The 16,871-nt window shown below is 36.8% G+C and overlaps 1 protein-coding gene across 5 annotated transcripts in view; it reads right to left on the reverse strand.

Moving 5' to 3' along the window:
• LOC150088833 (putative protein kinase C delta type homolog) overlaps positions 1-16,871 on the reverse strand; it is a 121,089-nt gene that overhangs the window by 54,451 nt on the left and 49,767 nt on the right. For 2 of the 5 annotated variants that reach the window (XM_090369691.1, XM_090369690.1), the window contains exons 1-3: positions 12,173-13,595; positions 6,420-6,521; positions 2,145-2,383 (exon numbers count right to left, since the gene is read on the reverse strand). In XM_090369691.1, coding sequence (XP_090225817.1) covers positions 2,145-2,383; positions 6,420-6,521; positions 12,173-13,175 — 1,344 coding nt within the window. In that variant the 5' untranslated portion in view covers positions 13,176-13,595. Of the gene's footprint in view, positions 1-2,144; positions 2,384-6,414; positions 6,522-12,172; positions 13,596-16,871 lie in introns of those variants that run through there. The other 3 variants (XM_090369694.1, XM_090369692.1, XM_090369693.1) reach the window with 2 other exon arrangements.

A 16,871-nucleotide genomic window follows, 5' to 3' on the forward strand; every position in this document is an offset into this window, starting at 1 on the left:
ATAACTGCTTTACAATTGTTGCGAGCTTTGGTGTAGACAGAAAATGAAACTGAAGAATTAGAAACAAGCCAATTACGATATGCAACATTCTTCTCTTGAACAGCCTTAGCACATTTATTGGAAAACCAAGGTTTAGATAAAGGACGAGATTTTAAAGTGGAGTGTGGGATAAAGGATTCCATTCCTGCAAGAATAATTTCACTGATACGATCTGAGCAAACGTTGACATCAGAAGTTTTGAAACAGTAATCCGACCAAGGAAAAGAAATCTCACAGTCATCATTTTGCATTCTTGTAATGCCAAATAATACAAGGTTGGGAATAGCCATGAAATAAAGGCTCCATTGGAAAAGAGAATCACCAAGTTGTGATCTGAGGGTCCTAAAGGACCTCTTCACTTCGACCGTGTACTTAAAAGGGTTGTTTGTGAGAAAAAGATCAAGCATGTTGGCTGTATGGTTAGGATTGTCCGGTATTCTTGTGGGTAAATAAACAATTTGTGCAAGGTCATTAGTAATTGCAAAAGCCTTAGCATCTCGACCAGCTGGGTCAGTGTGACTAGAAAACGGAAGCCAGCTGGAGTTGTGAACATTAAAATCACCAAGGAAAATTATCTCACTGTTAGGAAAGTTGGACTGGAGAAAGTCAAGTTGCAAAGAGAGGAGGTCAAAGTGATTAGTGGAGTTGGGAGAATGGTAGAGACAACAGATGAATTTGACACAATGAGGTAGAGAGATTTTAAGCCAGAGAAGATTGAAAAGAGGAGATTCCAAATTACCAGGTCTTTGACAGGGAATATCAGAATGGACATATGCACAAGTACCACCTTTGAGGCGAAAGGAATCACACAGCGAATAATTTGGGCAACTGAGATGAGCAGTAGTTGAATCAACCGATAACTGAGATTCGGTCAGAAAAAGTACATGGGGTTTGGCAGACTGCAAGTGGAAATGGACATCACTGAGATTAGAATGGAGACCACGTATATTTGTGAACTGAATTAGGAAATGTTTGGGAGGTTTAAATCTTTTCGCAGATAAGCTTACTCTATTAGTTTGACAATTCACGGTGTATTCAATAGTAAGAAAAAGTGGGTGGGACATGCTGTATGAAGTAATGAAATTTTTGGATATGTCGTACACATGGTAAGAATATACCCAGATCCTTGACATAACATGGCCTCGACAACGCTCCCCCCCAGCATATACACTACTCGGACTCCTTCCAGTCACTATCTGGCAGAGTAGAGGTAGCAAGATTATGCACTAGCTGATCCGGACGCCTCCAAATGTAAGGAATATTGGATCTTGCCACGGTGTTCATCAATGTGCAGTTTAAAAATCAACAAGAAATAATTCAACTGTTCACTTTTTTGATGCCACCTTCATTTTCAATCTTTTCTGAATTCAACTATGAAAAACTGAAATTCGTTTTTCATATTAAAAACACTTTAAATTAATTTTGGAAATAAATAAAACTTCTTTTAGATCCAGTAGGTGAAATACAAATTTAAAAACCCATTTTCTTCAAATGGATACTAGCATGCTGATAACACAAGTGCTGCAGCATGAAGCATAAAGTGCATGTGAACAGTTTGATTCCAAATGATGCTTTGATATCAAGCCAGAGAACATTACTGATTGGAGGAAGGTATGCATCAATAAAGCCAGCTCTAACCAATCCCCATATGTCTGGCTTAGAGTTCATATTAATATAGAAAGAAAGGACACAAATCTCTGATTTTGAAAAACATACTGATCGTTTTGCAATTAAGAAAGTAAGATAAAAAATGTATGAAATCTCCATATATCATTTATGAATTTATTTAAAAATTTATGCAGTAAAAAATCATATAAGTGACAACATGTCGCTGGAACATTCTTTTTGCCTCAAAACAACCTTTTTCCCTTTCCTTTACCTAGTATTTCCAAAACAATGTCTTTAAACATTGTTTTGGAAATGCTATGACTCTTACTAATTTAGATTAAGGAATAATGCCTTCCTCCCCACTAATATTTTCTTCCTGCATGCCTTCATATCAAAACCCAGTGCTGACTCGCTTTCCCACTCAGGAGTGTAGAAAACCTCCCTCAATAAGGCAAGACCTTTTTTATACAAAATTTATTAAACTTGAGTTTGCTTACCTTGCCAAAGCTTCCTTTCCCAAGCAATTTAACAAAGGTAAAATCATTGATGGTGTATTTTTTGAATTTCAATCCAGATTTTGAGGGCTTCCCTCCAGAAGTGGCAGGTGGAGTAGCTAATGGGATCAATGGAGCTTTATCAGAAAGGAACACATTATTTAATGGCGAATAATTGGATTCTGATTCACTGCTGAAGTCTGAACCACGTGATGATCGGGACTCTAATGAAAGTGTTCTGTCTGGAAAATAAATAAAATATAAATGGAACTCTGATTAATTTAACATTGATTGTATACTTTAAAATACATGGTCAATATTGGTCCTCTCTCTCTCTCTCTCTCTCTCTCTCTCTCTCTCTCTCTCTCTCTCTCTCATTACAAGGATGAGTTTCACTGCTCAGATCATGTCAGTGAAGTTATTCTTGTAGGGATGAAATCCTTGATTCGATCAAAATCTCCCATTTGATCAATGATCATCAACATGGATTCCATCAGTGTCAATCCACCACGATATGTTGGACAGGCAACTTGTATAATCGAAACCCGCTAATATTATTATAATCGTAACCTGCTAATATAATGTAATCAAGATCCACTATTAGTGAGTCTCAATTACACAAGTTGTCTATCCAACATGCAGTAGAATCACGTTTCGAGACAATAGGATTACCATAATGTTTTTTATGTGATGTTAATGTCAATCCACCAGTGATGACAATACACCAGTGAATCCACTGGCTTATGCAATTCATCTTTGGACAAATGCTAGAGGTGTATTCAACTCTGGCAGAAAGCTAGATAATCTCATAACAACTGAGAGTAAAGTGGAGGAGAAATTGTTGAACATAAACATAAGAAAGGCACATGGGGTGGATGGAATCTATCCAGTTATATTAAAGAAAATTGGCAAAGGAAGTAAGCAAACCCATAGCCATAATTATGAGAGCTTCCCTGGACTCAGGGGAGGTATCCATGGACTGGAGATGTGCAAATGTGACCCCAATCCACAAAGGAGGATCAAAGGGAGACACAGGTAACTACAGACTTGTTAGTTTAACTTCTGTTCCAGGAAAATTAATGGAAGCACTTGTTAAAGAAGCATTGCAGGATCATGTAGACAAGACTTCAGTTATAGCTCGGACACAGCATGGGTTTGTTACGGGGAAGTCTTGTCTGACAAATTTGATTGGATACTATGATGTAGTCACAAAGGAACTGGATGCAAAGAATAACTTTGATATCATATACTGTATTTGAATCTTAGAAAGGCCTTTGATACTGTTGCATGTGGAAGACTGCTGCACAAACTGGAGCAGTGTGGCATTGGAGGAGGCAAATTGCTGCTATGGATAAAGGGATGGTTGAGTGGGAGAAGACAGAGTGGTAATCAATGGACACTGCTCTTTGTGGACTAATGTTATTAGTGGAGTCCCTCAGGGTTCAGTGTTGGGTCCATTGTTGTTTTTTGTATTTATAAATGATATTGATGATGGTATATCAGGCTTAATGTCCAAGTTTGCAGACGATACAAACGGTTGTATCAATCAGGGTTGTTAATGACACTAATGACAGTACACTGCTGCAACAGGATCTAGAAAAGTTGAGCAAATGGGCTGAGAGGTGGCAAATGAAGTTTAACATTGAGAAATGTTAAGTACTACATATGGGAAGCAGTAATCCCAGAGTAACATATCAACTCTGTGGTACCACACTGACAATGATAGAGAATGAAAAGGACCTGGGGATAATTGTGCAGGCAGATATGAAGTTTTCTGAGCAGTGCAGATGGTCTGCAAGAGTAGCTCATGGTGTCTTGTCAATGATATACAGGAATTTTTCTAGCAGGGATAAGGAGGTGATTATCCCCTTGTATAAGGCAATGGCCTTGAATACTGTATACAGGTCTGGAGGCCTCATTTTAAGAAGGATGTAGAGCTGTTGGAACGAGTACAGAGAAGGGCAATAATATTAGTGAACAGAACAAATGGTTGCTCTTACGAAGAAAGAGCTTAAGTTTTGCAAATTACAGTGTCTGGAGACTAGGCACCTGCAAGGTGATCTGATTGAGGTGTATAAAGCCTTGAATGGTTTGAGCATGCTGAATGCTGATGGGATTCTTCCTCTTGCTCAGAATAATCACCCTAGAGGACATAAATTCAAATTGAGGAAAGACAGTTGTAGGATAGAAGTGCAGAAGTTTGCCTTTAGCCAGCGGGTGGTTGATTGCTGGAACAAACTTCCATCTGTCTTTGATAGCTTGGTAGCTTAAATAGGTTCAAGGCAGAACTTGACAAACATTTGGAGCAAGGGTATGGGTGAAATAAGGGGTGGTTTTTTTTTTGTCTGATGCTATATAAGCTTGCTTTCTTGTATCATGTGCCCTTGCTAATGCTAAAAAATTCAATGGAAAAAGGTTGGCAAGCCTATCAGTTGTTCTTGATATTTATAAGGCTTTTGGATCATGTTTGGCATGAATGTTCTCTAAACAGGCTCCCATTTTATGGATATTTGCAGTTGGGTATCTAGTTTTTTTCTCTGACTGCTAACTGCAGATAATGACAGATGCTCTGTCTCCTAGTTTCAATAATGCTGGCATTCATCAAGGTTCAGTTTTTCCACCCACTCTTTTCCTCTTGTATATTAATGACCTTCTTTCACTAACTGGAAAGTAAATCTTATACATAGTTTTTCTGATGACAGCAACAACAATCTACATTCCAGTTTGAGAAACCTTGACCTGCACAAACAGCTTCAACTTGAATATCCACTACCAATTCTTTAAATGTTTATCTACATGATATTCCCCAATGGGGTGAATAAAACTAGATTAACTTCAATTCTTCTAAGATCAATCCTGTCATATTTCCTGCAAAAAAGCTCTTCATCGATGAGACTCAGATTTCTAGACAATATCACATATTTCTAATGGGGATTACCCTGACTTCTAATCTCTTGGAATAAAAACATCAAACTATTGCCTCCTCTGTACAAAAAAAACTGGAATTTCTTTTTTACTCTTGATGTTACTTTCCTTCCGAACAACTGCTTACTCTATACAAATCTCAAGTCAACCATACCATGGAATATTAGTAGTGGCAGATGATGTTAAAAAGCTAGCTTATATAGTTTCAGCCAAAAAAAAAAAAAAAAAAACAACACTTCCCATGTCACCATCTGTCTCTCCTATAACAGTTTGTCCAGTTCTTCCTTGAATTCATTCAAACTACCCAATTTTACAACACCAAATGAAATTTGTTCCAACATCAACTACCTGCTGAATGAAGAGTGTTATCATGCAAAGACTTCATCCAGACAATCCCAATTTCCTCAACTGTATATTGTCACCGAAGATAAGTGTTGGGTGTGTCATACGACCTTGACACAAAGCATCAGAGCAGGCAGTGAACTTCAAAATCATCACCAAGGCCCAAAAAAGTTTTGTTTACTTAAGTCCATGATCAAAACAATGCTGATCCCGTTTTTTGACATAGGGTGTGATTCACAAGGAATTTATCCTGAAGGCGAGAGAGTCAATGCTGCGTCCTACATACAGGTGCTTCAAAGAATACTGAAGCGTATTTCCCAGGTGAGTCGTAAAGCTATCCACCCTTCTTAGCCGTAAAGCTATCCGCCCGGTGCGCGGCCCAGGGCGCGCGCCCTGGGCCGCGACTTCTGAAGGGCCCACGCAAAACCCCAACAAATTAGTTGCACATATTAGTTCAAAACTTTGTGATTATTAATTATATTATACATATATTATATTCAGATTTTATTGGAAATAAAACATTAATAGTACATAATATTTTTTTATTTATCTAAAAAAAAAATGGTTAACATGCATTTTTTTTTTCCCTGTCTCTCTCTTTTTTTTAAGGGGCCCAATATTTTCTTCAGCGCCCGGGGCCTCAACCCGCTCCTGTAAATAAGGTACATAACATCGCAATAATGCTTGTCATGGCCACAATGCCCAGGAGATTCAATGTCAAATAATATTCGAGGTGCATTGTAAAATTTACAAAATACTCATACTTGTAGATTTCAGGGCCAGATTTAGGCAAAAGCCATGGCTTGGGGGGCCTCGTCATTTAAGGAAAGGGTGGGAGAACCTCTTCCCAGTTTGCTCTGGTGAAAATAAAAATGTATACAGTAGTTACATATTTTCCTGCCCCGTATACAGTACTGTATACATGAAACTGCAAAATAAATCAATGGCTAAATTATAACTTTGAACAATTTGAAAAAGCAAAAATAAACTTTCAAGTAATACTAACCTTACCTTTTTTTATTTTATCTAATGCTTCGGATAACAATTTCTGATTAACTCCACAGAGATTTGGAACATTTACTTGGCACCTCTTGTGGCAATTTATTTTGCATTCTGAAAAAATAAAAAAAAGAAATGCACCATATCACGAAAATCCTTTTTCTAGAGAAATTATAATGTAGATCGATTTTTTTTTTTTTAGACAGATCCGATTTTGCAGATCGCGGTGATATAGCAGAGTTATTAACCTGACTATAAATACTTGTACATTATAGTTTGTGAAATTCGAGTAGTCTCTATATATAGAGAGGCTATAGGGATGTATGGACATTATCCTAAAGAAATCTCTATTAGTTTCGGGTGTTCGAGCATTACTTGAAGGAGAATCGGATCTATACTAAATTTTCAACATTTGTTTCATTCGTCCCTTTTAAAATCAAGTGTGATTCCATAGTCCCACCCCTACTATATACAGGATGAGAATAGTTGTTAGAGGAAATGGTTGTGTGAATTTTTTTTTTTTTTTTTTTTTGGCTGATGCTACATAAGCTCATACGCTTGCTTTCTTGCATCACATGCCTCTATTACTATATGAGAGTAGTTGTTTTTGTAATGGCTGTATGACGCATTTATGAGCAGTGAGGATTTTTTTTTTTTTTTTTTTTTTTTTTTTTTTGTTTCTTGCAGGTAGTATTAAGAAGGAAAGACAATAAAAGCTGATGTTTACTTGGAGGTGATATAAAAAGATACATGAAGAAAATGACCGACCTTTCTGAATTCCAAAGAGACCAAATTGATGGTATACGTTTAGCAGGGGCATCGGTGATTGCTCAATTGTTTAATGTATCCAGAGGAACTGTGTCGAAAGTTATGTCAGCATTCACCAAGCACGGAAAAACAAAATCTGATAGGATGCAGAACTGTGGCAGAAAATGGGGATGAAGAACGGAAAGGATTGTAGCCCGAAAAAAAAATAAAACTACTAACTCAAAAATAACTGCGTAACTTGATGCGAGTCTTAGCAAAAAAAAAAAAAATCTTCGGAGAGAACTTCAAAAAGCTGAAATTTATGGCAGAGTCGTTATTGCTAAGCCACTCGTTACTGATGGTAGTGCTAGAAAGAGGATGTAATGGTGTAAGGAGCACAAAACTGGACACTTGATTGGAAACTTGTTTTCAGACGAATCATCATTCACCTTTTGAGAATTCCAAAGGAAGCGAATCATCCTAGCTGTCTTCTGCCAACCGTCAAACGTGGATGAGGATAAACAATGGTTTGGGAAGTAATACCTTTGTATTCTTTAGGTCCATGATCACCCTGAGCGGGCGAGTAACTGCCACTGATTACCTTGATATTCTGAGTGACCAGATTCATACCATGGTAGCAAACATTGTTTCCCACAAACGATGCCATGTTTCAAGATATAATGCTACAGTACACACAGAGAGATATGTTCAATCTTGGTTTGAGAAGCATGAAACTGAGGGCAAGTATAGCCCATGGTCTGCACAATCACCAGACTTAAACGCTATTGAGCCACTGTGGGCATATTGGAGAGGAGAATGAGAAGCACATTTCCTCCAACTTCATCACCAAGGAGCTTGAAACGTTCTTCCATGAAAAATGGTCTTTTCTTTATTAAAAATGGTCTTTATTATTATTATCAGCCATATGGTGCAAAGAAGCCTGAGGCTTATGCTGCGCCAGCCAAAAAAAATTTCTGAATTACCCTGAGAGAGAGAGAGAGAGAAAAGAATGGAATCACCAAGAAAGAGAAGAATGATAATATCCAGCTCAGGACCCTGTGTGTGCAAAGCCCATACTCACCAGATGTGAGCCCCTGGGGTTATAATTGATTTAGAACAGCAGCTCTAATCCCTCTCAAAATATCAGAATTTATTTGTAATATTCTTGAGGATCTTGTATCTAATTTCATATCGATAGGTTAAATCACATACCCTGTTCATCTGTTAACCGATATCCTAGAAAAATAATTACTAGGACCACGTGGTAACGTTTTGATAAAAACTTCTCGATTATACCACAGAAGTTTTTAAACCTCTGAGGTAACTTATTTGATAACAGAAAGCCTGAAAGTAGCGTAATGTCTACATTACCTAACTTATATTAATATGTATCCTATAAATAACAAATATTTGAGGAAATGAAAAAAAAACAGAATGGTTTTACTTCTTTTACAAACCATTCTGAACGAAGTTCGAGATTGTATTATTATTTAGGAAAATAATCTGTTCTTCATAAATAAAATACACACAAAAAAGAAGACAGTCCTAATTATACAAAGTTCGAATTAATGAAGTCAGCATTAGCGAGGTTTTACAGTATGAAGAATGAGTAATGTGCTATGATCTCAGTTTAGGGTAGTATTAGCGTACGGTTTACCTATTAAAATCATTAAATTTGTCAGTTGATATTCATTGCTAGATAGCTCTAAATTGCAGAATATTTGAAACTAGTCGACAGTGACAGCTACTGCATAGCACACCCAAGTAATACAGGGAAAACCAAACAGGGGAGGGTGAGAAATCGAAGCATGGCGAATAGTGCCGAAAGTTTGAATACTGTAACTGAAACAGAAAGAGGGTCCACCAAATAAAATGTCGTGGGGAAGGGGAGGATTAATTCGGATGTATTCATCTCATATTCTCCTCAAAAGGGATTGAGGAGGGGGCCCATTGTAGCCTCACATCTATATTCGGATGATCAACTTCATACTTTCACATTTTATTTTGAAACCACAGGCTCTGTTAACTATGAGTTTTTTTAAAAAAAAAAAAGCTCGGATACTGATCTGTAAAATTCAGAAAACTCAACATCCGTGTTACATCAATGGCAAGTGTTTATGTAGGAGTTATATTTATGTTGCAATGAGAAATGGACTCCTTTAAAATATAACAAGCAAGATTTAATGCGGAGAAGAGTAGACCTAACATTGTGATGCTGCCCACGTGCAGGAACCAGATAAAAATAACTACGTACTATTACTATCATAAAGGTTAAATAGTGCCAAGGTTACGTTTAGGTCAAAGCGTCGTTAATAAGGCATGCCAAAAAATAAAAACAAGCATTCGAAACTTAAGCATTTTTTCGTAATAGTCTGACACAATCAGGGCTAGAAAACAGTTTACAGAAATACTATAGTAAGCAAACAGCTACATTGTGCTTACAAGCTCTTTCAATGATTTAGGAACCAACGTTCCGAGCGAAGTAACAAACCCTGCTCCATAATTCACCTCCAAGCGGCGCAGGGAGCCATTGTTTTATTAATAAAACATAATATTCAAATTTGTAGTTAAAAATTGCTAAAAAAATGAAATGGAAAAAGATATGCGCATAAACTGCTAGATAACGTTGCAAGTTATGGTTACGATGGCAACCTATAATTACCATTGTAACTTGTTGCCACGGAAAAGAACTAATGCTCAGTCTCCATAACAGAATGTATAAAAACTATTATCAATCAATCCAGCAAATCAAGTTAGTGATAACATTACGGAACCTGAACGATTTAAAAACAAGCTTGCCAAAGTGTTTGGGTAATTAACACACTTTTATAAACACAGCAAGCTCCGATTCTGCCAAGGAAAAGCAATAGGGCCAGAGACAGTAGTATGGGGTAAAACAGGAATAATAATAAATAACTAAATAAACAATACATAAAATTAAAAACAAGCAAAAGCAAACAATAAGAATAAAAAGTATACTAGCAGTTTCAGAGAAAACAAGACTATATGTCAACACTTAAATGGAATTTTACTACATAACCACTTATATAAAGTACTCACAAGTAAGATTAAGGAAAATTGGACCAAAGAATGGCAATCACCATAAACGGAAAGAAAGGATATAAAGAATAAATATCCTATTTTTTAATTAATAAGGTAGGTGATTACTTAAAAATAATTAATAAGTAAGGGTCCAAATTCTGCGAATTAACAAAATAAAATTATGTTGAAAGGAAAGTGCTTCTCTACCATTTGCAATCTGCTTAGTAAGAAGGTGATTGCTGGTTTAATTCTCGAAGATTGTCTAAGAATATCCCATTCAATGAATCTCCACCCTTCGGGGAAATCAATAGTGGCGTTACTGCAGAAAAATTAAGTTGTTGTACAGTATCAGTTAACCATTAAAGATCGTGGTGTCACTGGCCCATAGCTGGACTTCGAAAACCTCCTTATTTTTTTTTTTTTTAACAGCCACTTGTATAGAAGGCATAAAAACCGTCTAGTAAGCAATACAAAATAAAGAAACAAACAAAGTATTTCCTTCAAAAACTCAGCCAACAAAGCTATTTCTCTCTCTCTCTCTCTCAAGTCGTTAGGTTATTCTTTAAATTGAATTTGGCAGAGAGCAGCGTTCCAGTTCATTCTTTTATGCGAATTACATTAATAAGAATACTGTAATTAACTTGTGAAAACTAATGCTACGGGGATTTTTCTTATGTTATCCGTCTTCATTTTTGCACCTACAAGGGTGTTACAGTCAGTAGCGATACTACAAATTCTCCCCCTCCCCAGCGAGATTCACGAACGGGTTCCTCCCCTGGGGTGGCGGTATGGTAGTTTCGCCTGGTTACAGTACTTTTCGGAACGTACACAGGGAAAATTATGCGAAAAAAGAAAAGCCGATTTTTTTTTTTTTTTTTTTTTTTTTTTTTTTTTTTTACTTTGGCTTTTCGTGAAGACATTGAAAACTGCTGCAGCAGCAGCATCATACAGTTTGATACTCCAAACGGATGTTATTCTTTCTTGACTTCTCTAATCTTTGGATCATATGAAAAACTTTTTTTTTTTTTTCACAAACTGGAAATCCGTAGAATTGTACCACTGTTGTCCACCATGCTGGAAGACATTCCATGTCTATGGCTGACGAACTAGTTCTGTAACCCTTCATATTTGGTCTGGAGGCTACTCTTTAGATTCCTCTTGTTCAATGAATACTTGAATTCATCTACTCTTTTCAGCCTGAACAAAGCCTTACTTCATATGTACACTAAATAAAAATTTATTTCGATTTCCTCCCTGGCGAGTTATTTGCAGTTTCAACACGAGTTAGATCGGCCCTCTCTAAATAACGCAAGTTGACCGCTCATAATTTCACTTTAATTAATGTAAAAATCTTTTAAGATAACTGCTCATAGCAGCAATGTAAACATTCCAGAAAGCCATCCATGTTTAGAGTTGAAATGTCACCATCCATTTTAAAGTTTGAATCATATGTTGATGATTCAAACTTTAAAAAGGATGGATAAACAGCCGATTCCCACTAAAGACTGAATTTACTTATAGTGAATTTCGTTAAAGCAAATGAGGTGTTTTTTGAATAAAAAATCCTCAAAGCAGGCTTTGATCGCTCAGGTTAGAACCTTATCTTAAGGAGATACGGCGACGCTGCACTCCAAACAAACAGCACTTTCCATATTGATAAATATAACTGCTATTTATCTGTAATACGTTACTCAAAGCCTATTGCTGTTTCATCTATGCGAGGCTGGGCATCTTATCAGCAAAGCACCTTGTCAACTCAGAGGCAATATAAATTTCAAGATGAGAAGTACACAAAATAACAGCATACTTTCCTCCTTCCAATGGGCAACCTTAACATAGTTTTTGTCTGCTGTTATGCAAAGGATTAACTATAGAAGAGTTTAGATGGTAAAGTTCAATATTTGAAACTAAAAGTAAATAAAAAAAATTAATTATTTTATCTTTAAAATTTTTATCTTGAAAATGTAGAAGCTCACCTTCTGTTTCTGGGGAAAGATCTTTGGTGTCTTCTTCCTTTTCAGTTCTGGAATTCGATTCATTTGACGTAACTGGGCTATCGTTTGTAGCATCACTTTGAAGATTTTGATGATCCTTTACCCTTCGTCTTCTGGAATCCAGTTGCTGTTCAGTAAGCAGATTCTCGGCTTGTTGATTTTGATTTCTTCTTCTTCTTCTGGAATCCACCTCCTGATTATTATTTGTGTCCGCACTATCAACTACTTCATCAGATTGCTCATTTTGGTTTTCGACTCTGTTTTTCCTTGTTACTAAAGGACTGGAAGCGGGAGGAGAAGGCACTTTCCATGATACTCTCTGATGAGGAAGATCGGATCTGTTTGCCTCTCTAAATTTAATAACTTGTCTGTTTCGAAGAATACCTACGGGAAAGTTCTGTCGTTCGACCTTTGGCCTTGGTACATAATCACTGTGAAGAATAGGTCGTGAACGAATGGCAGGACGAAAATAGTTTGTGGTGATGTGGTGGAAATCTGGTATAGTTCTTGTGACTGGTCTTGGAGAAAAACTATCAAAATCATTTCTCTCGTGCCAAGGAGATATCTGTTTCCGTCGAAGTAGAGGCGAATCGGGTAGCGATCCGGAAGATCTCGAGTTAAACAAACTCGACGAAAATGGAGCTTCCAAGTCTCTTCGAACAGAAGGAAACAATGGCTCATCCATGTCAAAAATAGGCCGTAGTGATTTTGGTGTAAGTGCTGAACGGGCCAACGGACTAAATGTTGATCCACTCAACATGGCTGGAATTCTGTCGGAAGAAGCAGATCGAAATAATCCATGCTCACTAGTTTCGTATCCACCGATCCTAGGACGAGAGAATATCGGTGGAGGTGAACGAGAAAACCCACTTCTAATACCAAATCCTGCAGGTTCGTTAAAACCAGGAAAAGAATTATCATGTAATGGTCTTACATATGATTCCGGATTGAAAGATAGCGGGGAATCGTATCTCCTGGACAACATGGTTCTACTCCTGCAATGGCTTAAATGAGCTCTTTAAAGTTAGCAAAATGTTAGTAATAGTACAGTCAATGGCACGCAAATCAAAATCTTGAACTCTACAAATTCCTGCCTTTGACACTCCTTAAACACCTCACTCTACTTAAGTAAAACAGCAATTTGAAAGACAGTGTCTTTCCGGGTAATTTTGCAGCACTCTACAAGTTTATATATGTGACGTAATGGATAATCAACATTAAGAAGCGTTACAAGCACAAGGAATTATTTACATAATCCAAGATGCCCATGAATTAAACAGGGGCTCCTTAGACTCGGAATATATTCATCACGTTTGAAACTTTTCTGAAGTTATCTGATGACAATTCAGGCAGTACACACGTGTTACTTATAGCTGCATGGTACAGACACTAGAGGCCTGTGTTGTAAAACTTTACATGCTGTTCACATAACACAAAGTACGGAATAGATTCAGTGTTGTGGTCGAAGCAAGTTTTTTTTTTTTTTTTTTTTTTTTTTAATCTGGCGCCAAATAGATTGGCAAGACACCTGTACCCCAGTTAGTTGGAAGCCTTGGCGTTCTCTGACGCACACTGGCAAATTTAGAAACAAATACAACTGCCAATGGCTAAGTTAGACGTAGACAATTAGGGATACTTATGACATAACTGCACTAAGTTCGTGAGGAAAGTTATTATGCAATTTTTAAGAGTGAAGACCTCTTCTTTGTAATTCCTGAAGTTTCTTGGCATAAGTATGTGGGTGAACTAGTCTTAATGATGAATGACACAGCGCGGCAATTTTATACTTTTGTAATAAATGCCGCGTGGTAATTCTTCATGTCATCATGCACGTCTGAATTGAGAATTTTTTTACACAGAGTTAAGTTCCCCTCTCTAGAACTATATCCACTGTTTTCGAATTAGAGAAAAATCTCAAAAATAAGGAAAGCCATATCAAATTGTAATAATAGATACTTCCTATAGGAGGTATTGTTAACACTATTATATAGCAGTCCACGTTATTACTGTACCTTTACCGTTGTCGCATGTTAATGATTTCTTTAACAAAGAAACTTCTTAATTACGATGTGGTTAAAATAGAACTCGCCCAAAGAGGAAATCTTTAATTCTAGCAGGTTGCGCAGTAGTTGCCAGACGTGAGTCATTGATTATATTAAGGTATATTGTGCTTTCATAAAAGAAACACCAGAACTTAGGAAGACTAATTTGGACTACTGAAGACGTTACAAGCAAGGGTAGCTTTCCTTAAAGTTTCACACTATTGGCCAAACAACAAAATGATTGCTGTTTTGTTGTTTGGAAAATATTTACAACCATCTTTTTTTACCGTAATAAACATTTATTTTAGAATGTTTCAATACGTTTTAAAATCATCATAAAACTTTCTCTTAACTTAGAAAATCTATTTTAGGAGATTATCTCAATAAAGTACTTATAATAGTTCTCACAACGTCTTGTCTTCTCCTTGGATATACATTTCCGCATATCCAAGAAAAATTCTGGTTGATTCCTAATATGAGAGATCAACCGGGTGAACTCTACTTTCAGAGCCTCTGAGCTGGCAAAATCTTCTGTAATCCCGCCCCCCTCCTCCCAGGCCATTGTTTCAAATGTGATAAGATTTCAATATTGGATTACCAACCATATTGTAAACTGCTAATTTCTCCAAAGTTACTTATAAAAATACGAGAATAACATTAACGTCCGTTCATTTTTCAAATGGTGGAACTATGAGAAGAAATATCCCTTTTTATTAAAGTAGACTTGTCCTGAGATGGATTTTTTTTTTTTTTTTTTTTTGATAAACGTTTGCCATAATGGGTTAATGCTACTCTCATTTTGTTATGAACAACAATGGCACGTTTCTCTAGAGATCTCAGGGTTTATCTGGTTGATAGCTCAATAAGGGTGGTTACTTTTAAACATTGGGTTGTAAATAATAAAACAATAATGGGGGAGTTATTTTTTATATATTGGTATGCAATAGATTTTCGTACTCAAAAGAAATACCATGGAATAAGAGGGGTGGTCAAGAAGGTCTGAGAACGGAGTATAAAAGATTTAGGTACAATATGCCGTGTGCGTGTCAATGTATTTACCCTGAAGTTCAATTTACTTATTGTATTTAATCTGCAAAGACTAATCCTTCAAAAATATTCTTCACGTTGGGCATCAAACCAGGCTTCCACGGCTGCTTTTAGCTCTTCATTATCAGTAGAGGCATATGATGCAAATGCAAGAAAGCAAGCTTATAGAGCATCAGCAAAAAAAAAAAAATAAATAAAATTTTCCCATTTCACAGATCCATTCGCTCTAAAACTTTGTCTAGTTCTTCCTTGAATTTATTTAAGCTATCAACTTCCACAACGACATATGGAAGTTTATTCCAGCAATCAACGGCCAGCTGGCTAAAGGCAATTTCTGCACATCTATTCTACAATTTTCTTTGTTCAATTTGAATTTATGTCCCCTCAGGTTTGTAATCTGAGCAAGACGAAGAATCCCATCAGCATTGAGCCTGCTTAATCCATTCAAGGCTTTATACACCTCAATTAGATCACCTCGTGGATGCCTAGTCTCCAGCCGCTGCAATTTGCAGAACTTAAGCCTTTCTTGGTAAGAGCACCCCTTTCTTCCCCTCACCAATCTCGTTGCCCTTCTCTATACTCCTTCCAACAGCTCTACATCCTTCCTAAAATGAGGCCGCCAGACCTGTACGCGGTGCTCAAGGCATGGCCTGACCGTTGCCTTATAAAAGGGGATAATCACCACCTTTTCCCTACTAACAAAATTCCTGTAACAAGACCCCATGGCAGCCTGTCTGCACTACTCAGCAAATTTCATATCTGACTGCACAATTACCCCCGGGTATTTTTCATTCTCTACCACCCTGAGTGTAGTACAGTTGGGGCGTTTCTCTGGGGTTACTTCTACCCACATGCAGTACTTTGCATTTGTCAATGTTAAACTTCAGTTGCTACTTCTCAGCCCATCTGCCCAACTTTTCTAGATCCTGTTGCAGTAGCATACTGTCATTACTATAATGACTATTACTTTAAAAGTTTCATCACTTGTCACCAAACAGAATAAAAATCTATTTGGGTGAGCGAGAATTAATTTTAAATTCTCTTTTAATAACTCCTCCCTCAGATGTTTGCCATGAATGGTAAGGTTTCCGGGAACCAAACTTGCACAACTTTGGACATTCCCAAATGCTCATGTGTTATTGCTAAAACGTTTCCACGGGAAATTAAGTACTTTTTCAAGTCCAGGCACTTTAATTCTTCTGTTTTCTAAATTTTTTTTTTTTCTTCAACTATAGCGATTATTTCAGAATTGATTACTTCGGATGGCCGACCAGACCTTGATCACTGACTGTCAATTCTCTTTTGAACTCTGCCGACCATTTTGCAACGATGTAATACTTCCCCAAACTCTACTCATTCTTTCGGGAATTTCTTTAGCATTTCTGCACTCTTTGTTCAAAAATTTGATTAATGAACAATGCTCGATTTATGGATATTCATTCTTTTTCCCCTTACCAAAAAAAAAAAAAAAAAAAACCCAAAAACTCCATAAGACACTGACTTTTTCATGTTATTTTATAAGATATTAAGCTATCAAATTAACCTATTCTGTACTATTTTAATACATTTTATATATCGTGTTATCAGACCTT

This window comes from Mastigoproctus giganteus, chromosome 3, assembly GCF_048544385.1.
Source record: "Mastigoproctus giganteus isolate SK-2022 chromosome 3, ASM4854438v1, whole genome shotgun sequence".
Lineage (NCBI taxonomy): Eukaryota > Metazoa > Arthropoda > Arachnida > Uropygi > Thelyphonidae > Mastigoproctus > Mastigoproctus giganteus.